The sequence below is a fragment of the Brassica napus genome, chromosome C8, assembly GCF_020379485.1.
Source record: "Brassica napus cultivar Da-Ae chromosome C8, Da-Ae, whole genome shotgun sequence".
In the NCBI taxonomy this organism is placed as follows: domain Eukaryota; kingdom Viridiplantae; phylum Streptophyta; class Magnoliopsida; order Brassicales; family Brassicaceae; genus Brassica; species Brassica napus.
Window position 1 is genome coordinate 37,889,967 of NC_063451.1, and position 24,083 is coordinate 37,914,049.

General features: G+C 34.8%; 4 protein-coding genes across 9 annotated transcripts; 1 reads left to right on the plus strand and 3 right to left on the minus strand.

Annotated features, from left to right (window-relative positions):
• The first annotated feature begins 10,724 nt into the window (after positions 1 to 10,724).
• Positions 10,725 to 12,175, plus strand: LOC106360776 (peptidyl-prolyl cis-trans isomerase FKBP20-1). The gene is made up of 6 exons (XM_013800443.3): positions 10,725 to 10,921; positions 11,045 to 11,175; positions 11,290 to 11,423; positions 11,503 to 11,582; positions 11,687 to 11,779; positions 11,872 to 12,175. The coding sequence occupies exons 2-6, from the start codon at positions 11,067 to 11,069 to the stop codon at positions 12,026 to 12,028; spliced, it is 573 nt and encodes a 190-aa protein (XP_013655897.1). The 5' UTR covers positions 10,725 to 10,921; positions 11,045 to 11,066; the 3' UTR covers positions 12,029 to 12,175.
• Positions 12,176 to 12,349: 174 nt separating this feature from the next.
• Positions 12,350 to 14,861, minus strand: LOC106360775 (E3 ubiquitin-protein ligase SDIR1). 2 transcript variants are annotated; one of them, XM_048764668.1, is made up of 10 exons: positions 14,686 to 14,861; positions 14,342 to 14,448; positions 14,180 to 14,234; positions 14,049 to 14,101; positions 13,746 to 13,974; positions 13,484 to 13,595; positions 13,009 to 13,060; positions 12,757 to 12,876; positions 12,558 to 12,670; positions 12,350 to 12,447 (listed from the first exon to the last, which is right to left on the minus strand). In XM_048764668.1, the coding sequence occupies exons 2-10, from the start codon at positions 14,417 to 14,419 to the stop codon at positions 12,399 to 12,401; spliced, it is 861 nt and encodes a 286-aa protein (XP_048620625.1). In that variant the 5' UTR covers positions 14,420 to 14,448; positions 14,686 to 14,861; the 3' UTR covers positions 12,350 to 12,398. The 2 variants fall into 2 exon arrangements, with proteins under 2 accessions (XP_048620625.1, XP_013655895.2); XM_013800441.3 differs by having other exon boundaries at positions 12,411 to 12,670; positions 14,686 to 14,839.
• Positions 14,862 to 16,418: 1,557 nt separating this feature from the next.
• Positions 16,419 to 17,894, minus strand: LOC106358835 (aspartic proteinase PCS1-like). The gene has a single exon (XM_048764669.1). The coding sequence runs from the start codon at positions 17,762 to 17,764 to the stop codon at positions 16,427 to 16,429; it is 1,338 nt and encodes a 445-aa protein (XP_048620626.1). The 5' UTR covers positions 17,765 to 17,894; the 3' UTR covers positions 16,419 to 16,426.
• A 4,289-nt stretch (positions 17,895 to 22,183) lies between these two features.
• Positions 22,184 to 23,850, minus strand: LOC106360777 (AT-hook motif nuclear-localized protein 15). Of its 5 annotated transcripts, none has more exons than XM_048764672.1 (3): positions 23,743 to 23,850; positions 23,441 to 23,546; positions 22,184 to 23,346 (listed from the first exon to the last, which is right to left on the minus strand). In XM_048764672.1, exon 3 carries the CDS (start codon positions 23,314 to 23,316, stop codon positions 22,423 to 22,425), a length of 894 nt encoding a protein of 297 aa, XP_048620629.1. In that variant the 5' UTR covers positions 23,317 to 23,346; positions 23,441 to 23,546; positions 23,743 to 23,850; the 3' UTR covers positions 22,184 to 22,422. The 5 variants fall into 5 exon arrangements, with proteins under 5 accessions (XP_048620629.1, XP_048620628.1, XP_013655899.2 ...); XM_048764671.1 differs by having other exon boundaries at positions 23,685 to 23,826; XM_013800445.3 differs by lacking the exon at positions 23,743 to 23,850 and adding an exon at positions 23,652 to 23,718.
• Positions 23,851 to 24,083: the final 233 nt, after the last annotated feature.

The following is a 24,083-nucleotide window of genomic DNA, read 5'->3' on the forward strand; positions in this document are numbered from 1 at the left end:
CCCTTAGACGGACAGAGTCAGACATCTTTAGTTTGAAGGGCCGGGGCCGGACGCTTTTGGTCGGACACCCACATAGATTTATTCTATGCCTACTAACCTCTTTTAGGTTTAGTATAATCACAAGGAATTTCAAAAATATGGACTGTATTGGATTGTCTTTTATACAACTCCAAGATCAATGATCATGCGTGATCAATTTCTTTTACATACTATATGCAGCTGTTTTATGTTTCAGTCCATGAATCAGCTTAGGAACGAAGCTGTTCTTTCATCTTATCTAGTGATCTATATGCTGCTTAATACATCATTTGTATCTAATATCTTTCTTATGACCAGACCATTTTCAATTTCGAAAATCTGTAGCAACATCCACCACATAGGAGTTTATCTCCTTATAATCTGTTCCTTTGATCTCTGTGAGTACCTTGTGTAACAAGCTATAATATAATGTTGTTAAGTAGGAAGACATGAACACTCTTAGGCCTCGTGATCATGTGCCTTCTCTCACGGTTTCTTTACCTCACAAGATCCATCTATTTCACTGGTTTATCAGATGGCGTTTCTGTATATGTATATGGCCAATACGCCCATCTCTCTTTTAGATACTTTGAATCTCCACGTTTTATCTTTTCTAATCTCTATGATCTTTTATGATTGTATGAGTACTCTTTCGTGGGTTCATGATCCTCGCTTATATCTTTATGTTCAAGTGCTATAACTTTATGTATCTTTATACAAATGTGTGTGTGTGTCGACACTTTCATGTGGTTCCATTATGTTCCAGACATGATCTATAGATTTGAGATCTTATTATCCAGGACCTTTATTACCTATTAGCTTGGCGTCCCAAGACTACATGGTTTGGTACCTTAGATGTGTAGCTGCGCAGCCTTTTCTCAATGTCTAGTATGGTTGCTCTTATAATCTCGGATCTGTATTCTATGCACCATTTTTCTATCCGAGATTCCTTTATCTTATGGAACACTTGGTATATCTTGTATATACTCTATAGCAACTTGATTATGTCTCTTCTAGGACATTCATTTGGTGCTAAGCTGGTTAGTCATTTCTCAGGTCAATGTCTGGCATTTCGATTAGCTTCTCAATTAGCTAGCTTTATATAATCTTTCTTTGGACGTCTTAAATCATAATCTCTAGTTCGAGGATCTTTTCCAAGACAATGATGTTAAAAACCATTCGTACTTTTAACATTCTTTATCCCGCTTATAATCTTTCTCCTTTAATATTCGGATTCATTTGTTTTCATGCAATCCGTACCTGGCCACTATTTTAATCACCCATGTTTTGGCTCTCGGTCCTTTTGATTTCGTGGAGAAGATCTTATTCTTATATATTCTCAATCCTCTTCTGAGGTTCCATCTTAGACGGCACATATATGTACGTGGTGGTTTATTCAAAATCTCTTAAGATGGTGTATGTCTGGTTTTATGACCAGTATTCAATCTGAGATGGGAATATCTATGCTCACTTATATGGCCTGATGCATATGATCATATTATCATTTTATACACGTAAAACATAATGTCTCCAAGCTTATAGACTTTAGAATCTTAGTCTTATAGATAAGTGCTTACATGGCAGAACCTTTTATAGGTAATGGCTTGTGTGCGGCCAAGCCTGCACTATGCTTATACAAGTCGTGGCCAAGCCGTGTATAGGTGATGGTCTTTGCAGCCGACCATAACATGGTCTCTTCGGCCGAGTAATGACCTCTTTGGTTTGGCCGTTTGTATCATGGCTTCTACGGCCGAGGAATGGTCCTTTATGGCCGAGTAATGGTCAAGCCATATAACATGGTCTTAGACCATAGTGGTACACGAACTTGTAGTATTGATCATGGGTTTATCCTCTCTCCCCCTCATGACCATACTATAAGGTCGTGGTGCTTGGGACAATTAAGCCTAATGAGTTTCCTTTTGTGTACATGTTTCACAACGTGAGATCTTTTATGGGATAACTGTGTGCATTTTCAATCTTTGCATCAAGTTTAGATTTTAGGATGGCTAATCCTATCATGACATATAGTGTAAAATTTCGTGGTGTTATCTCAATATGGTTACCACATCTCTTGCCTCTTTATCATACTGATCTGTAGCATAGTTTTGATCAGTAGAGATCATAGGTATAGTCTTGACCACTTTCTTTCAAGGTCTTTAGGAGTTTTTCTTCTTAAAATCTAAAGGAACTTGTTTCCTTCCTTACCCATTGTTTCTACTTGGAAACCATACATTATAACTTCAATGGTCACATGTTATTTTGGGTGTGTATAATGCCTTTTAAGGCAATGCCTTAGCCATAGTTTCTTTACTATGCTTACTATACTCATTCATGATTTCTTACTTGGTTTTATGCCCTTTAGGAAACTCTTTAAAATCATTTATATGTTCAAGTAAGATCAGGCAAGACAATGAATTCAAAACCAATTCCATTGTATATATAAAATCGTGAACCATCAAGTAGGTTAAAAGCAAATCACAAGGACTTTAAAATAAAATATCGAGATCCCTCTTAGTTAAATAGATAAGCCGGCCTGTCCATCTATTGCGTTGGACACGGCTGCCTTGGATTCATCTTGATCCATTTCCTCAGGATATTTCATCTCACTGCTTTTCTTTAGTACCTTGTCTTTCTCAATCACCGTTAGGCAAGAGATCAGGTCATTGTAAGTGGTAGAACCTCTTTCTATGTAGATATGTTTTGACAACAAATCTTCTGGATGGAATGTGGAGTATGTCTTGAATAGACAATCATTATCTGTTACCTCTTCTCCACATAATCTCAGTTGGTACACGATCCTGGACAAGGCAAAGTGAAACTCGGCCACTGTCTCAAAGTCTTGGAATCTGAGACTCATCCATTCATGTTTGACCTTTGGTAATAATACCATAGTGTATCTGGACTTTAATTCTATCCAAAGGTCACGAGGATTCTCAATATGTAGATACTGATTTCTCAGTTCCTCAGTGAGATGATGGCGAATTATTGTAATGGCTCTATGCTTTTCACTTTCAATTTCATCATTTCCTTCAATGGTACATTTCCTGAGTCCTTTAGACTTCAGGGCAATTGAAGTGTTCATTTCCCATTCTTGATAATTATCTCCAGAGAGATTTAGAATGGCATAATCCATAGGTTCAAATCTCGGCATCTGAAATTATCAATCAATTCATGATTTAGAATTCTTGCAACCAATTTAAATAATCAGTGCATATGATTTCATAAGTCTCTCTATAATGCTTAGGCCATACGGCTTTGCATTGTGATGCTTATACCTCACGGCCATTATAAGATACAACGATCTTAAGGATCGGATCATGATGCAATCCGGTTTATATAAACATCCGGATACTAGGCCACACGGTCACTTTGATATGCACTAAGCCACACGACTTTTAATCAATCAGGGGCACAAGGCCGCAAGTATGATCAATGTATTAGGCCACACTGCTATATACAAAACGGGATCTAGATGCATTCAATCATATTTCTTAGTTGCATATCTATTAGGTTTTAGAATTAAATAATCTAGCAACCTAACTCTCATTCAATATGTAAATTCTTTAAATCAATCTTTCAAGCTGTAAGTAATGAGAGATTTAAGGTTTCAAGGCCTTTAGGAATATCAATCAAGATTAAGGGTTTCAAGGCCATTAGGAATTTTAAAATTCGAGATTAGGGTTTTAGTTTAAAAAAGATTCAGATTCAAGTTTTAAAACAATCCTAATCATAGCTCTAGACGATCAATCAAACACTCAAGTTTCAAATCAAAATTAAAAACCGATTGTCCAAAATTAGGGTTTTTAGGGGATTTCGAAAACTTTGATCTTTGATCGAGGGGATTTGATTTGAGATTCAAAAACCTTTAAGGTTCTGATTTTAATTGATCAATGGATCAATCTCGTTTTTAGGTTTTAGATCGAACTTATAGAGCTTCGATTTACTCATAGGGGATTGATCTATTTAACCTATGGCTTTTAGTTTTGGAGATTATCTTTTAGGGTTTCAATCTTTACAAAACAATCAGGTTCGATTCATGTTCTCAGAATTAGGATTACCTTTGTTTTGCATAGTGTAGAAACCGGACCTCCAGGATGAACGGATGAACCTCAGACGCGAGCTGTCTACTTTCTATCGGGTCTCGAGTCGAGACGGACACTTGCAGTCGGGGTCGTGAGATGAGCTGAGATGAATGCGTGCAGTCGGGGTCGTGAGATGAGGCTGAGACGAACGCATGCAGTCGGGATCGCGTTGCCGAGAGCTATCGCGAGCTTGTTTCTTCTCGCGGACGGTTGCGTCTGGTTGGAGATTTGGTCTGAGCTGGACTCAAGCTGAGGCTGAGGACGTTGATCACGGACAGGGAACGTCTTAGGGTTCTTCGGGATTAGAGTTCCAAAAGATCAAGACGACGCCGCGTATTATTTCTGCGAGTGTGGGCGCGTCGGATATCGGATCGACAAACGGTTTGCGCTGATGGATTCGTATCGTCAAGAGTTTCAATTTGATATATGGCTCGTCGTCTGGTTCCTCATGGTTTGAGAGATAGATCGATTTTAAGTTGCGCCTGGATTAAGGTTTATGTGTGACGGATTTTTAGGTTAGGGTTTTGTCTCAGGGTTTTGGAGTCTATTGTGCTGATAACGTGTTGTAATTATAGAGTTTAGAGACTGAATATTTATGTGTTCTTATTAATGATCAAGGGGGTTCATTTATATAAGGATTACAAGATGAAGATAAATGGAAAGTATCCAAACCTAAACTCACTAGGATTAGGAAAACTACTAATACATAATAATGGAAATATTACATCTACTAGGAAAAAGAAAGGGTTTCCTTTTCTCTAAGCTTTGTGGCCGTCTCTCTCTCTCCTAAATTCGGCTCTCTCTCTCCTCTCTCTAGGCTTCGGCCATCTCTCCATCTTCTAGGTATTGGGCCGGTCTCGGTCCGAACCTGGTTAATGGCAATCCACTCCGTGATTTATAACAGTTTTGTAATTAATATGAGTGTTATTAGAACAATTTAGTTGTACTAAATCTGTCTTTCCGCTGGAGCTTTTCCTAGTTCCTGACTTTCTTTTTTTTTTGTAAAAAGGCTTTCAATTTGAAAAAAATGTACAAGATGTGATTTGTTAGATCACATGGTTTTGGAAAATTTAGTACATAATGTAAGCAAAGAAAGAGTTATAACAACCTAAGAGACTTTTACAACTCTTTAGTTTTTCCTAACTCAGTAGGTTTTTGCATGCATGATCAGAATCCTCGGTCTTTCCGGCATCGCTTACCTTTTCCACGAACCGTCAACCATTCATTTCCTTGGTATTTTCCTAGTTCCTGACTTCTGTACCCATTAATACTTTGTTTTCTTTTTCATTTTTATATACCAGTGAGTTAGTGAGATTTCATAGTCAGCTGCTTTTCTTTTGGAAAGGGGTGGATATACAATCCATTTAACTCACTACGAATTATTAACTAATGTTTAAGTGAAAGAAACGCCAAGATCACCAAAATGAATACGTATAACTTCATATTTGCTATTAAACTCCCGTCTAAATCCAACTAATTGGTAGAATAGAAGTCTGTTACAGAATAACGTAACATATATATTAAAATTTGTTAAAATTATTTTAAGAGAAATATTAATAGTACCTAGTATGTAATTACAAGTATGTAATTACAAGTATATTTGGTTTTTCAATTAAATCAAATATTAAGTGAATTTTTATTTGAACCATGATAGGATAGTATCTTACTCAATTTTTTTGGAGATGTAATTTAGGGGGTGATTGGTGCTGGCCGTGAGTGCTCTACACAGCCATAATTCTCTCTATAGCAAATAAAATCAAAGCAATCAAACTTTATTAATAAAAACTAAAGCTAGAGTCCAAATTCTTTAAAAGGAAATATAATGGCTCTAGAAATCAATTTTTCTACAGCTTAGATTTAGTGCTTTTAAAACTTTGAAATAAACCTACAGCAATAAAATTTAAATCTAAAGCCAAAAAATTTACAGCTTAAATCTTAAACCAAAAAATTTACAGTTAGTTTATGCAATTATAACGGATTTTCTTTCAAAAAGAAATTATGACAGATTAGGGTTTTTGATATAACATGTTGCATGAGCCATAAGTTATGATAAAATTATGCAACGATTTTACCAAAAAAAAAATTATGCAACGAGTTAAATTATCAGTCATTGCCTTAGGGCATAATTAACGGGGGATTTAAGTGAGTTTTTTAGTGGTAGATCCCATTATTTTTGCAAAAATCGGTTTTTAGAGGTGTGAAATAAGGACCGATCTTGGAAGGGTTTTTGCACTGTTCGTGAGCCCCACCGACACATGGTGGCCCGCGATTGGTTCCTTTTTAATTTTTTTTTCAGACAAAAAAAAATAAAAATAAAAATAATTTCCTATCCGGTTTCTTACGTTAATGATGGTCTTAGCAACCCGTACACCGTATTCCTTTTTAAGCACCGTATCCTTTGATTTGTCTTTCGTACAATACTAAGAGTGCATCGTTGTCCATTCATTGTATCAGATAAAAAAGCATTTTTATTAATCCATAAGGAAAGAAAGACTTATATACGATACCGTAGAGTCGATCATTATTCCCCTTTGTTTTGTTTTCCATTAACTGAAAATAACTTATTTCCGACTCACTCAATTTTGTAAAACTGAACATGTTCGAAAAATATACATGCGACGTAAGAAAGAAAAAGGTGCTAGAACTACAGTGGTGTATCATTTTATGTTCATAGATTAAATATTTACTTTTATGTTCATAGATTAAATATTTACTTAATGACTAAAGTGAAAAACAAAAGGAGAAAAGAATCGTTTTAAGTCTTCAACGATCGATATTTATTTGTAAAAAAGGAGTAAAAATACTACAACTCCACTTTATTTCTCCATTTATGGAGGAAACTCAATTCTATTATGGAGTGAGATTTGGAGTTGAGTTGGAACATTCTATTTTTACTTTACTCCATTTTAGAGAAAAAAATGGAATGGGGTTGGAGATGCCCGACACCATTATAAATGCGTAAGTAGACCCTAAACTCCTCCTCATCAGCAGCTTCTATACTCTCTTTAACTCTGCTGATTCTCCCATCTTCAAGATAACAGATTCCAAAATTCAACAAGATAATCTTCCAAAGCCAAACCAAAAACACCAAAATCTTCGGTTAAATGACTCGATCATCAGCAAACTCGCCGCGGTTTCAGCTAAACGAAAGATGGAAACCATCGTCTACAAAGGAAATATTCGGAGACGATGGAGGCCCGTCCAGAGTCACGAGCTCGTTGAGACAGAAGAAGCAGAGGAAACACGGTTTCACGAGGAAGTGTGGGAGATTGGTGAGAGAACAAAGGGCTCGTTTTTACATCATTGGGAGATGCGTCATTATGCTTCTTTGCTGGACCGATAATAGCAATAGTCAAACATGAAAATGTTTTTTTTTCCTTTTGCGTCTGCACTGATTTTCTTGAAATAGATAGAGATACAAATGTATGTACAAGATTCTCCGTTATGGTTAATCTATACATACTCTTTTAGTTATAGATTCTTGTGTTGTGCTTTTGTTCGTCAATATCAGTGTATGCTATTGAAGAATAGAGAATCCAAAGCATGTTAGTGTTAAATACTAACCCGTTTCAAATTAGATATCGTTTTATCGTTTTAGGCTTTTGGCACAAATTAAAAAACTAATTAAATGTTTAACTTTGCTCTTATTTTACTGTTGATATTTCATAACATTTATTATTTACAAAAGAGATAAATTAATAGAAAATAGTACCACATTAAAATCATAAAACAATATATTTATTTTATAACATAAATTTATGATTTTTTCTAAGAACTATAAATTTATGTTACAACATGCTTAATTTTGAAATGGAGAGAATGCTTAATTATAATTTAGGTTTTCAGTTCTCTCATAACGATTTTAGAGTTTACTAAATGCTAAAATGTGATTTGAATTCATATCGCCGTTATTAGTTATTGCATCGAACAGCTTTGTTAGAATATAATTATGTTAGGAAAGAAACAAGGAAAACGATAATGGGTTAAACTTAAACACTTAAAATGTAATTAGGATATGCGAATATCCTTGAAGTCAAAAGGAACTTTAAAATGTTCTGGAAAAAAATAATGTTGTTACTATAGTTGATTGAATGTGCGAAATATAAAAAATTATCTACTAATAATTATTTTCCCCCATTGCTGCCAAAAGTAAAGATTATATATAGCGAAAAGAATAGAAAGCTTACACAAATATGAAAACAGTTATTTTGTGCAATGGATTCTGTACTGTGACGACAGCACTTAACAAGTTAACATCTTATGTAGTCCACGACTTCATGAAATAGCTGCCACTTAAATACAATAATAAGAAATGTTATAACCAAGGGCAGCCAAATATTCATGTTTATAAACCCACTACGTAGTTGATCCCGTAGATTCCATTTTTTAATTAGTATGACAACATTTATTATACTTCATAATGGCTCAAACGAATAAGAATATTACTTTTCTTTGTAGTGCTTAATTAGGCCTATGGGGGCTATAGGATTAATTATACAGATGTTAGGCTACAAATTTAGGTAGAGTCATACAAAGATAGAGTCAAGACACTACTCTGCTACTTCATTCATCGAGCTACTGCTGAAGAAGTAATGTAATGATATTTTAATGGATATGTTTCTATATAGTATTCATCAACGTAAATGTATATACTGGAGTACGCGATTCAGACCCTGTCAATAACTGTTTTTATTTTGTTAGGATATTTGGTTATTTTAATCTTAGAGTGTGATTGGTTTTGTTAGAGTAAAATAGAGTAAAAATAAGTAAAAAGAGATGAAAATAAAATTACTGAAAATAATATTAAAAATGGAATAAATAATGTTGCTCTAGCAAGCAAAAATAAATGTGCATTTTCTCTATTAGAACAAAAGAATTATTTCACTTTTTTTTTTGGTCAACTAGAATTATTTCACTTAAGTAAAAAAATTTTGGTTGAATTTCTCGTAAAGCTTAGAACCCCACAATTACATACGTATATATAATATATATATATATACACATATATGTGTTTTAAGAATCCAAGAGCAAGAATCCCCGTTGAGATTGCTCTTAGAGTAAATATTTATTATATATTAACCACACCCTTAATTTTCAATCTTCTTGAACGAAAAGTGGGTTTAGGTCTAGATCCATAGTCTTTTTAGAACTATTAACCATAACATTTTAGATTAAACTCTTTATAAGGGTTCCAGACCTAGATCCATATATAATGTTTTGAATCATAAACCATAGAATGAGTTCCTTTCGCTTTGTATACTATTGTTGATTTTACTCTATGATACACTTTTCACAACACAAGCGATAAACTGATAAAGTTAATAAAAGAAGATAGAATACATACATTAAGAAAAATATATAAATGTGTATGCCCGTTGGATCCTTTCTCTCGTTGTTTCTCTAGCTGAATATTTTCGTGTTAATATCAATCAAGTTATCAAAATAAAATTAATGATAGTAATCCATATCTTGTTTATTTTCTGCTACCTCACTTGACTGTACTAAACTATTTTGTAATTTCATATACGTACACAACACGGTACACCTTACCAAAGTCGTGAACAAAAGGTTGTTATATCACCTCAACGTTAAACCATGTAACCGAAGAGTTCGATATTTTTGTTTTCTATTCATGTAGTTATGATCATATCTACGAATTTATGGATTATGCCTATAAATTTTCCAAGTAAAATGGGGCCAGTTTGATTATTCAATAGAAAATTCCAATATGGAGGGATGCTTAATCATTACAACGTTGAATTAATAACATATTACTATAAGTGATAACTTAATTCCATTATAAAGAGAAAATGATAATAATTTAGTTGCTGGTGGTATGTTTACTTTATCAGCCATTCGAACAAATCAAAAGCTTCTTTGCTAAAATGATTATAAAACGTTGATTATTCATTAGCATGCTTGATTTGGATTGTTGTGACCTGATAATCAATCAGACAACATGCGGGACAAATATTCCGTTTTGACATTCACAGTTTTTTCCACTGTTGAATCTTTTGTACTTAAGTTTGCTTGTAAATATTGGGGACTACAAATTTACAATTATACTACTTGTCTTCTTTTTTCAAAGTGAAAATGGGAGTGCGTGTAATTCTAAGGTGAGTACTGAATCTAGGAATTTGATTGAATTTAGAAGATTTGGAGCTTACATTAAATTATAATGTTATTCAATGATGTATTTCATCCATTTTAATTAATTTTAAACGACTTTTCTATTTATATGATATAAGTTTTTATTATTTTACTTGTTCGAAAAATTTATTCAGTTTTTTACACATACAAATATTCAAAAAGTTCATAGAATTTATTGAAATTCGTTTCTAGCAAACTTATTTGCATTTCTTTAAAATCCGCAACATATGAATTAATCAAATGCATTATTAAAATCTTTGAAAGCTATTACTTCTGTCTTCAACAGAAACCTTCCAAAATAAATTTAAATTCTTGAATCTAATACCACTCCCAAAAAGGTCAAAAGAAAAGTAGAGAAATAAATAACATCCATTCATCAATCACCTATCTTTAATAAGGCCTTCCATCCCATTCAGTAGATACGCCTTCTTGAAACATTGATGGGCCTACTGGGCCACCGAATATGATTAGGTCACGAGGCCCGTAGATCAACACGTGACGTCAAAAGCATCGGGAGGAGAGAGGATCAGAGAAGAATCGAATCTGGAGTCTTTATCATTTTTGGACAGTCTATGGCCACCGATCTCTTTCCGGTTATAACTTCGCCGCTTCTCAGTCGCTTCTTCCCTTTCGGTATCGCATCAGAAACGATTCATCTTTCCTTGAGTCAGGTGAGTTTCGGATAACCATCCGCAAGAGTGTTGTGTTTCTTCTGGTTAGATGTTAAGTTTCATCAATTTCATATCTAGAAATCGATCCACTTGATAAAGTTAGTTTTTTTTCCGGCGAAGCAGGTTTCTTTGAAGGTTTGAAAGAATGGGGGATGAGATTGATTTGAGTGGAGATGGAGGGGTCTTGAAACAGATTGTAAGGAGAGCTAAGCCTGATGCTCTTGCACCTTCTGATGATTTTCCTGTCGTTGATGGTATGTTGGAGTTTGATCTTTAGATTATCATCACAGTTTCGTTTTCTCTTGGATGTTAGCTAAAAATATGAACTTTTATGAAGGATCATAACTCTATATGTTTGATTATATTAGTTCACTATGAGGGTATATTGGCTGAAGATGGAAAGGTCTTTGATACTACACGCGAAGACAATCTGGTTTTCTCCTTTGAGTTGGGTTCAGGCAGTGTTATCAGGTCGTGGGACATTGCACTTAAGACCATGAAGGTTCTGTACTTTCTTCACTCTTTTCATTAAGTCTTTGAATCTTACGTATAGAGAACTTATTGGTTAATCTTTTTTTCAGGTTGGGGAAGTTGCAAAACTCACATGTAAGCCAGAGTATGCTTACGGAAGTGGTGGATCTCCTCCCGACATCCCACCTGAGTATGTTTATGTTCCTCACCTTCTTGCATCTGGTTCAAGATCAGGGGGATGAGTTTTTGTTGAGTGTGACAATTGTTGTTTATTGGCATGTGTGGTAATTGCAGTGCAACTTTGATTTTCGAAGTGGAATTGGTTGCTTGTAGACCGAGGAAAGGTGCTAGTGTTGGAAGTGTTTCTGAGGATAGAGCCAGGCTAGAGTAAGCATTATAATGTGGACCTCACTAATTCTTCTTCATAAGCATATATGAAAACTCCTTTTGGGCTTATGATTATGGTTTTATGGTTGCAGAGATCTGAAGAAGCAGAGAGAGATTGCTGCAGCTGCTAAGGAGGATGATAAGAAGAAGAGAGAAGAAGCAAAAGCTGCTGCAGCTGCTAGGATTCAAGCTAAGCTAGACGCTAAGAAGGGTCAAGGCAAGGGAAAAGGCAAAGGCAAATCTAAATGAGTGATGAGTCCAACGTTGTTGTAAACTCCTAAGATTATACAATTTCATGATTTTAAGCTTGAATGTTAAGTGGCAGTCATCAATTATCACAATGACCATACATGAGTTGTTTTTGGGTCTAAGATATTTCTGATTTTGGTTCTTACACATTGAATTGCATGACAATTGTCCAAAGCCAAAATTTTCAAACCGTCTCAGAATTTACGGACAGGGCAAGTTCCTTTCTGTATAATCCATCCGGCATGAGGCTGAGCAAACATACGTATACTACGGCGACATGAGATAAATCAACTTAATCAACATGTTCACAATTTTCCAGAATCTAATCAAACGGTTACCATAATGTATTCCTTAGATATTGTTTTATGATTTAGCTTGAATCTAATCGAACTGTTAAAAACTCATCATCATCATCATCAACCATTACATGTTTTTGTTCCGGTTATCCATTTCTGCTGATTTCGATACACACATTAATAACATAACAAGAGTCCAAAAGCCGAACTCTCAAACCATGACGGAGGCTTCATCATCATCATCTGTCCCGTCGTCTTGTTCTTGCCATCCTGAATGAGCCTTGAACTTACAAACAGGACATGTTCCTTGCTGTCTAAGCCACGGATCGATACAGTCTGCATGAAACTGAGCAAACAGATATACACGAGTCGGTGAGAGACTATAAAATGCATTAAATGAACTTAGTTTAAAATGAAGAGTAATATGGAAACCTGATGCAAGCAAGGTAGGGTGCGAACAACTTCCCCTACGGTAACTTGTTCGAGGCAAACACTACAAGTGAGCTCGTCTTCTGTTCCTTTTTTACTCACACTTACAGAAACTTGATTCTTCTGCTTCGAACAAGTGGAAAACACCATACAAAAGTTAAAGACTTTGTCAGTCACTTGACAAAAAAATTAATCAGAGTGAAGACCAACTCTACTACGACTTCTGTATATTGCTATTTTGAGAAAATGTAATACCTCCGCTGAAGATGAGGTTGAGGTTGATGCCTGCTTTGTCAAAGAGGAACCACTGCCAACAAAAAGGCAACACAATCCGAAAACCATTAATACAAAAACTTAAGGCATTGAGCCAACAATACTGAGGAAGTTGATGCTCCATTGTAGAATTTGTGTCTAACGATTAATCAAGTAGTGTGAACAGTGGAACCTTTAAATTCTCAGAATAACCTACTGAAAAAAAAACAAATCTTCAATTCACTGGGAATAAACCCAGAAACTTTTTCAACTATACATGTTACGTTTCTCGAACCTCTAGGAAAACATCAAACTTAGATAGATATTGATAGAGTAAATGAGCTAGTCTCGGAAGTTAAAGTCTATAAGTTACTACAACAGCATCCTAAATTTTTACCCTATTCTCTAACTTTTTCACTTTTGATAACAATTAAACAAAAGTGTTCAAAGAGAGGAAAGGGGTACAAGATTTACTCACTTTTCAGGATCCAACACTTTGTACTTGTGTACTGGAAGTGCATTTATCTCTTCCTCGCTCATAGAATTTGTGGGGACATTATCAGAATCAAGTGCTCTTAGAGTTTCATAATCTGCGGCAAAACAACATTCACTTGGAAAACAAACTATACAAGAGCATACTATTAAACTGGAAAACAAAAAAAAAAAAGAAGAAGAAGGAGAAACTGATGCTAATGAGATATCACATTTTAAAACTTTACCAGCTCGAATTTATAACTGACCTAAGTCATCAAACTCCCGATCAAGAAGAGCCAGCTGGAGCCTAAGTCCTTGAAGACGCCCTCTCGTCGCAAGAGCAATGGAGGGAGGCACATGCAGCCTCAGCTCAGTGTGACTAAAGAGCCCACTAGCTGCTGCAACATGAGCCTGAGCTTGAGCTTGAAGTTGTTGGCAAGTCGCATACATCCTAAGAGTCGTCGCCATCAAAAACACCCCAAGCACAAGCCAGAGCTACAAATTTATAAAACATCAAACTCATACCCTAAACATAACTAACTGAAAGAAAAGGGCATCAATGACATTACCAGGAAATTAGGAGGCATCTGATGCGAATTGAGAATCATAAACAGCAAAAGAACTGCAACACACAAACCAAGCAATGCATCAGAGCTGCAGATTAATAAAAATGAAGGAAAAAAAGAGGAATGTAAATTACCGGTGACGAGAAAAGCGAGAGAATTAGAGTTAACAGGTCGAGCTCCATGGACACGCTGCACCGAAAGACACTTATACATGAGTAATAATTCCAACAAAGATCACTCTAACGCAATAGTTTATGTATTTCGAGAAAGTATGAAGAAGAAGAAAGAAGGCATACCATAGCGCGTCTCTCGGGTATGAAACCTGAGAATCCGCTCTCTAAATCTCCTCTACTTCCCCTGAAAACGAAACTCATCTTCTTCTTCTTTCCAAACGCACAAGAGCCTGCAAAAAGATTTGATCAAACTAATCTTGTATTAACCATGCAGGGATCGAATCTAGTTGGTTCCATCAAAATCAATTCGAAAAACCCTAACTAAATGCCAGCTCGAGAAGCCATGTAGATCACGGAATTAACCTTACGATGATGACGAATCTTTCGTAAAATCGAAGACGAGAGGGATATTCGATTCTATAATCGACAGAAAACGAATGGAACGAGAGATCGGAGGAGAAACTCACCTCCTGGATGTGGAGAATCACGGATTTAAACTGTTTAAGAGAAGCTAACATCGGAGGGAGACGATGGAATCGCCCGTCGGAGCGAGACGACTCGGGACGAATTATCGCTCGCTCGCTGCTGTTCAAATTTTTGTCGACGATATAGTTTTCTTTTTTTGGGTCTTCATCAACACCCTTGATATGGTTTTTTAAGTGATGGATGGACTAAAACGTCGCCGTTTGCCTTACCACTTCTCTTTCTATTGGGCTCCTACTCAGTTCCACTTGTGTCACTGGCATGTCATGTGACATTTGTGATCTGTTCATAACTAATACGTTTTTATAATTTAATAAAACTATGTAAAAGATACTCAAAAACTATATAATTGGTCATGTAGTTTTTGATAAAGAAGTTATATAAATTTGTGGAAACATCATATATGGTAAAACAACAAAACTTATCTAGAAAATTATGTAATTGAAACAGAGGGAGGGTATATTCAAAATAAAAACAATAATATTCTAGAAATTGGCTATTAGAGTTTATCTAGCAACCAATTAAGTAAAAAATATATAATAAGAGTTCTTAACCAATAATTATTTTTTAAGTTATTTTTTTTAACCAAACGATTATTTTTTTAAGTTCTTCATATTGAAATTATTTGATTTCTTTTAATATACAATGCAAGAGTTAAAAGGAAAAAAATTGAAGCCTAAATCCAAAAACTCTTATTATATATTTTTTTTTTTTTTTGCTAAATAAACTCTTATTATATTATAAACCATTGATTATTGAAAACAAAAACTCAAAGAAATTAAAAACTAATACTGAAACAACATATTATATTAAAAACTAATACTGAAACAACATATTATATGTCTCTTAATTTATGCGACCAGAAGCTCATGTACAAGAATGTGTGAAGAACCAGAAGAAGAAGAAAATGCCAAAGTCTTGGAGGTTTAAGTTCAGAGGTTTGATCACAAGAAGCAGCAAAACAGGGGACAAAAACTTATTATGAGGTGGAGATTTCTCTGAGAAAGTACTACTATGTTGACGCAAACTTTCTCTGAGATTCACTTTGACATTGAGGTCAGGGTTTTTTGAAAGGGGAGTATTTGATACAGGTAAAGCTATTGGACACGTCATGTATGAGAGAGTAACAACTTGTTGCATATAAAAAACAGAGTACACTTCATTTTGGGAACACCAAGAATAGTTCAGTCAAAAAAAAAAATAGTTAGAAACGTTTGCTAGTTCATTTCTTTCTCTCTGTAATTTTCCAGGAAAGCTTTGTTCTCATTGTTGTTTTAGAATCTCTTCTTCAATTAAGATGAGAATCTGTATTTCATGAACATTGATTCTTGAGTCTAAACCATATCACATATAAACCGTATCACATCACTGATCCAAAAGTGAGACGAACACGACCAACTCGCTTGGTCTTAGCCATCCTTACCAATTGTTGGCTAAACATCGTTGTCAACTCGACAAGCTTTACTAATTTAGAGTTTTAGGGATCAAGAAGCCTTACTTCTAATTCTGTTTCGTGTAAGTTCGACGACATAGATTAACACTTAACATAACGTTTAATGTTTAACAGTTGACTTTCGTCGAGTTTAAATGGGCAGAGTCAACATAAATGTAAGATTAAAATGGCCAAATTTGAAAAGTTGACAATTAAAATTACTTATATAGGAGTTTGAAGTTTTTTTGGCATTTTTTTGAAAGTTCGGGGTTATTTTGGTGGTTTTCTCGTTTTCAAAGTATTGATCCAAGAAGTTGACTCGCTTGATTACATTTGACGTCATTAGCAAATCCAACCTTTGCCTGTGCAATATCATACTCCATCCACACATTTTGCTGATGAAGATTCCCAACTATAAACATTTCAACCCCCGCGAGTTCGGAGTTTCCGAACGTGAAACAATACTTCTGGTCGGAACCATGTCCTGGTACATGATACAACAGCTTCTGACCCGACACAGTCAACTCTGCTCCAGCGAACATCAGACTCACCGTTGGTAGTTTCGAAAAATCAAGCTTGGTTGACCCAACACGGAAACATAGAGCCATTGCGGTTTGGAAAACAAAACCGGGGTCAACAGTGAGAACCGATATGGTTTGTTTGGTAAACTCGGTTTTCAAGACGTTGTAAACCGGAGCTAGCAGGAATGTGAACTGTGTACCCGAATCCAAAATCGTCTGACCCGCTCCGGAATGGTCAGGAACAAAAGCAGAGGCAGGGATGGGTAACATTACTGACCCGACCCGAATTCCCTGGAACTGGACCGTGTACGCGAACCGGTCCCAATAAGGTAACCGGTTTAGTTTAGTTACCAAAGGTGTGTATTTAAGAGGTGGAAGCGAAGGTAGACGCGCGTCACCAAGAACCAAAACACCGGTTGAGTCAGAACCGGAGATACAATAAGAGAATTTCGTTAAACCCATCTGGTTAACAAACGATAACCGACCCCGGTTCATTCCCATTAAACCGGTTGTCTTGGCGTCTTCCTCTGGTGTAGTGCTGGAGCTCGAGTCCATGCATCCAAACGCTGTTGCGGGTCTCCTTGTAGACCCGAATCCAAACGTCTCTTGAGCAAGATTCCCATCCAAGGAGGAACCATCAGCGTAAGAGACAGCCACGTGACAGAGATTAGATTTTTTGTCACACGTGGCGGGAACGGTTAAGTCTTGGGTTTGGGTGGTGCAAACCGGTGAAGAACATGGTAGAGCAGAGTAAGAAGAGGATTTTGCATGGTCGAAAATGGACGTTGAGGTTGAGGTTTTTGTGCAGTGGAGCCACGAGAGCTCGCTTCCGGTGTCAAGAACCATATTGATGGTCTGTGGAGGAGAACCGGCGGTGAGAGAGACGGTGAGTGTGACATCGTGCGTGAAAGGAATCTTTATTGGTGGAGAAGAAGAGAGATGACGTTGTTGGAGAAATATTGTTGAGGAAGCGTTATGGTCCTTATGTATGTTTTGGGCAGTGAGTGGGAAGATTAGTGTTTGGTTTGTATGAATGATTCTAGAGAATGCGAGAGGGATCGTTATTAAAATGCAAAATGTGATTTGGAGATGGATCGATAACGAAAACATCTTGTTAGTTTATTCTTCTCTCTTCAATAATGATCATTCATGAGTTCAACATCTTTTATATTTATATACATGAATGTAAGATGCTTAACAAGATGAGTTCAACATCGCATCTAAGGAAACAAATCACAAGAATGAGAATGCATTAAAACGGTTAAAGATAATGAAACCAATAACGAAATCTTTGTACATTAAAAGCTCTATAAATTATTAATGTTGGGATTATAATATTTTATCAATTTATAGAATAACTAATTTATAAAAGTTTCATATTCATCTTGGTCAAAGTTGAATATACTTACCCTTAAAAGAAAAAAAACGTTTTAGTTATAAATTAATAATATATTTTGACTAAGATCTACTGGATGTTTTTGAAAAAAAATTGGGTTAATTGTATCTCATAAATGTATACAGAAGTACTGTTGAGAACAAATACAATTTGTTCATAAGATCTCAGTCAATTCCATTATACAGATATAACATTTTTGTTTCTGGATAAAAATCCTAATTTTCAGAATTTAGAAGTGATAGTAGGCCCCTGTAAAATTTGCTAATTGCTGAGCTAATGAGATAATAGTGATGTTAAAGTATTGTATTTTATTAACTAGATTTCGATCCGCGCAACCGTGTGGGTTTTTGTTTTTATTTATTTTTATATAAATACTAGGATCGGTCCGCCTTGCGGGCGGGAAGTTATTATAAAAATTATTTTATATGAATTTATATTAATTTATGATGTAACATTTAAAATTATTATGTATTGAAAATAATATTATAAACAAAAAATAATGAAAATAATTCTGAGACCATATTGTTAATGTTAATAAATATTTTTGATTTGAATTAAAATGACAACAACTTTCATTATTATCTATCGTTAAATAATACAATATTAACAAAAATAATTAAGAAAATGTAATAATATAAATATTCTTATTATTTCTATTTCAATTTGACATAGTAAAAATATAAAGTTTATACAAATAATACTATATTTATTTTAAGAAGCTTCAAATTTTTAAAAACATTAACATAATTTTTTTCTCTAAAGAAACTACAGTCGAGTAAGTAAAGAGCCTTTGTATTGTTGTCAGTTTGTCACCATATAAATCCGGCTAATCTGTAATAAAACACACAAATCATTATACAGAAAAGATAATGAAAATCAAATTCAGGCTCCCTGAATGTACCTGCCAACCAACTTCTATGCTGTTAAGATACTTTCTGAATAAGTTACTGAGAAGCCATATCTGCGAGAAGGTGAACTCGTACTGCTACTGTATCTTTGGCTCCTACACATTTATAGTTACTTTAGTTCCATAGTATTTATTTTGCCTCTTCCACATAAGATATAGCATTCTACAGTTCCAAAAACCAAAACAAATAACACATCTCAGATTAAGAAACCAGAAAAAAACTTTTAACTCTTCTGATGACCACTTTGGTTCATGAGGACATGTTTCTCAGATTTAGGAAACGGAAAACTTTTATACTTTTTCATGCCATATTTTTTGTTTGAACTTTCTATGAAGACAACATTTTCCTCTGTCATGGTTCCTTCAGCACATTTACCATATCGATGACATAACTGAGGGATATATTGTTACCATATCGATGACATAACTGAGGGATACAATTTTTTCAATTTTTTCTGAGATTATACAACCTTCTTCGTAAAGACAAATTATTTCAATACTAAGATATGTTTTAAAAACAAAATATCTTAGAATCAATAAAAAACGTGTCAATTTCCCAGAAACTGAGCAACCTCACCTCTAAGGTGGAAGACCAACCCATAATTCAGATCAGCAAGTCGACAGAGGAGTTAACTATTATAATGAGAAAATTATCGAATGCTATTGGATTTGTGAGGATGATTTTCAAGAGATGAAACTTTACCTTTTTATAGGTGGAGATTCATTGCTAGGAAAAAGGGATAAAGCAAGATACAATGGATGAGAAATCATGGAAGCATTTATGAAGGTTGTTACGTAACGCTTCGGAAGATTACAACAGAAGGCGAAAAGACGCAATTAAAGCTTGGCACAGAGGTTTTTCACGTCGATTTGATTCACTCAATTCATCATATCTCCTCCATAGCTAGTGTAGATCGAAGAGGACACGAGCCTTAATTTTTGGTCACGCCATCGGGGAAGACAACCTCTCTCCGTTGGGCCAATTAAATGTTTAGAAGCCTATTATCATGTGAACAAACGAAACATAACTTGATTAAATGAAACGCAGAGTTTTACTTATCTGAACACGTGTCAGCTCCAGAACGCATGACTTTCTGACGTGGCATCCTAGGTGGCAGCATAGGAGAGAAGCAAACATATTTATATATATATATAGATTTTATTTTCAATTCTAAATTGGTATATATTATAATATATGTGTCTATCAATTTTTAAAACATAATAAGTTTACGGTATATTTTTTTCATTGAATAGATTGTTTTGAACTTTCACTTGTATTTGTATCTTCTTCTATATATATATTTTCGGATTATTATTTCATTATTAAAATCGTAACTATATATATAAAGATTAGTAAAATATTGTTTTATTGTCATATTCAAAGATATTGTAACATTTCACAAATTTAGAAAGTTTTTAAAAAATTAAACTTTTCGCTTCATAGATTTATATTATCGAGTAAATAATTAAACATTTAGTTTTTGTTTAATTTTTAAAATAAAATATATGGTTTAAAATTTGATTTCATTGGTTTAAGGTAGTAAAGATTAATCATTGTTAGATAATATGATTTATGTTATTTAAAAAAAAATCTTTATAATTTTAAAAGTTAACATCGACAAATATTTAAATATTTAACATATAGAGGTATATTATTGCAACATTAAATTATATCTATTTAATTTATATTATCTTTAAATCCAATGGATCATCTATTCTTTAAATCTAATTATTGATAGCCCAATAAAAATTTCTGATATGCCCAAAATTTAAATGATAAGATTAAAGATTAAATGTAACATGACTTTCTAGGAATAGGTCTATTAAGTCAATTTTTTAAAAATATCACACATGAATCAAGTTTACGGTATAATTTTTTATTGAATAGATTGTTTTAAATTTTCACATGTATTTGTATCTTCTTCTATATATATATATTTTTGGATTATTATTTCATTATTAAAATTGTAACTATATATATAAAGATTAGTAAAATATTGATCTATTGTCATATTCAAAGATATTGTAACATTTCACAAATTTAGAAAGTTTTTAAAAAATTAAACGCTTCATAGATTTATATTATCGAGTAAATAACTAAACATTTAGTTTTTGTTTAATTTTTAAAATAAACTATATAGTTTAAATTTTTTTCATTGGTTTAAGGTAGTAAAGATTAATCATTGTTAGATAATATGTTTTTTGTTATTTTTTTTTAAAAAAAAATCTTTATAATTTTAAAAGTTAACATCGATAAATATTTAAATATTTAACATATAGAGGTATAGTATTACAACATTAAATTATATCAATTTAGTTTATATTATCTATAAATCCAATGGATCATCTATTCTTTAAATTCAATTATTGATAGCCCAATAAAAATTTCTGGTATGCCCAAAATTTAAATGATAAGATTAAAGATTAAATGTAACGTGACTTTTTAGGAATATGTCTATTAGGTTCATTTAAAAAAAAAAAATCATACATGAATCAAAGTTGTGACTTCTATTTTAATATATAAGATTTCGAAACGAAAGTTTTGTTCATTCCGTTTTTATGAACATTAGGTAATAAAATAGAAAAACGTGTATGGTAATCTACATTCGTTGTATTTCAGATTTGCGTGATAATGGAGTAACCGATGATTTTAGTATGCACAAGCGATAACAAACAATATTAAACAATCAGGTATAAAATCCATGACAAATTGACCCCCATGACAACAACTGGTTCACAAATATGTACCTAAATCACTACGAAGTAGCGTTCTTGTACTTCAAACTGCTGGGGAATTTAGTTATGATGGGACCAAATCTCCCATACATTTGTTTTTTTTATTTGCTTGTACTGCAAGTGTTACATAAAAAAGATTTTGCAAGACCAAATAAGTCTTATGTAATATATCCAGAAAGTATAATTTCTTAGATCTTTGACAACTCCTTACTGTTATCACAAGCTCAATAAGAACAAAGCAATAGAGCGAAACACCCAAACTAAACTAATCAGTATCAACTAGTACGAGTTTGAAGAGAAAAGAAATGATTCAAACAATGCTTTAAAATACAAAAGGGCTTAAGAAGCGCCAAAGATCAATAAACTTCATACTTACCAACATTAAGAAAGGAATGATAGTCATAATTGCTTTCAAAGTAGAAGCCACAAACCATTTATCTTCAAAACAAATGCTCAGTTTTTTCCACATCTTAATGAAAGAAGAAACACATCAAAGCTCAAATGCGATTCTACCATCAATTTAACATCCATAAAAAGCTATCCGCCGATCAAAATAACTAGTCACAAAAAACCAGTAATCACCGCCACAAACACAAACAAACACTAGCTAAATGTCATTACCCGCACAAGAGGAAAAATTTAAGAGCTTAATAAACAAAAGCCTAACCATATAATCATTCCATTCCAGTTAAAAGAACCACGTCCAGCCAACCACCGCCTATCTAACTATCAATACGAAGGAGGACCACGAGGCGGAGGAGCACCCCAAAACACGTCTTGCTGACCCATTTGATGACCATTTGGCACAAAACTAGGACCCATACTATACATCTGCTGCGCTTGCATCGACCCATCGTTTCCATCATTCCCACTCTCATTATCATCAGTCTCCTTCTTAGCTTCTTCTACTTGTGGTTGCTGCTGCTCTCCTTGCTGCTCATCTTCAATCGGTAACCTCTCGAAAGTAGCATTACAAAACGTAGCAGCGATTACAATAACCGGTCCAGATGCAATAAGCGGTCCAGCTACTCCACCCCCCACGACTTGACCCTGAGCTCCAGCTAAGTAAATGGTCAAACCAGCGGCTGCAGCGGGAGAACCGGAAGTCGGAAGAAACGCACCGCACATAGACAAGATCTCAAACTGACCATGAAGAGACACAACTCCTCCAGACGCACTAGGCTGACGCAGAGTAACATTAGTGACCAAACCGCTCCCGCTCAGAACAGAGACGCCTCTCCCGCGTCTACGAGCGAACGCGTTTAGGCTTTCCGCCACGTCAGCACCCGCGGCTATCTCCAGGACATGGCTTTGCAGCGAGTTAGGGCTTTCTTTGGTGACGACCACTGGGTTCTTGGGCTTGTTCTTGGAACCGGGAGGTCTGCCTCTCGGACGTCGACCCGTAGACCCGGATCCGGATCCGGGCTCCACCGCAGGTAGCTCGTCGCGGCTAGTCTGTTCCTCTTGGCTGTTCTGAGTCTGAGTGTTAGGGCTTCCACTGTTGTTGGCGAAGTCATGGTCCAATCTTGGATCCGACAGGGTCATGGTAGGGTTATTACTCCTGTGGTGCAAAGAAGGAGCTGATGACGTCACTGGACTCTCTACCCACCAAGGATTCGCCATTGTTTTACTCTTTTTTTTTTCTCTTCTTCTCTACAAGTGAAAATAAATATAAAAAACTTTATTTATTTTTTCCTGCTACGCTCCGACAAGAAACTATTACTAGAGAGGGAAAAAATCCGAAAACCTTATCCTAAACTCTAGATTAAATGTTTTGTAACCAAATCCAAACCAACATGTTGCATGAAGCAGACAGAGAAGACATGGAACATCATCTGTTTTCTAATAGATACCTGAAGGAAAAAAAAAAGACAAGGAAAATAATCAGATCTAGCAAGAAAATCTAAAACATAAAATAATCTAAACTTTTATTTACCAATCAAAATAAAAATCTAAACTTTTATGCGATTTGATTAAAAGGAAGACCGTACCCAGAGAGAGAGAGAGAGAGAGAGCCAAAGATTTGTTTCAGGGGGCAAAGCTTTGTACTTGTAGGATTTGTAAGAACTCTCTCCTACGGTCTCTCTCTATCTGTCTATCTTGCCACTAGAGCCGTCCTTTTGGACCATTGAACTTTTAGGTGTTGGTGCAAAAGTTTGAGCGAGCTTCTCTAGACACGCCTTGTCTCTTCTACACACTATCCCTGGTTGTGGACCCATTTCAAAATTACTATAATTACCCTTGGCCTCAATTGTCAATTCAAAGATCCATATTTGGTAACGAGTCTTCTGGTTTGACAGTGAAAAATCATCTGTAGAAAAGGAGAAAAAGTTGACTTGACCTTGAACTATACTATATTTTAAGTTTTTGATGATTTTTATTTGATTTTC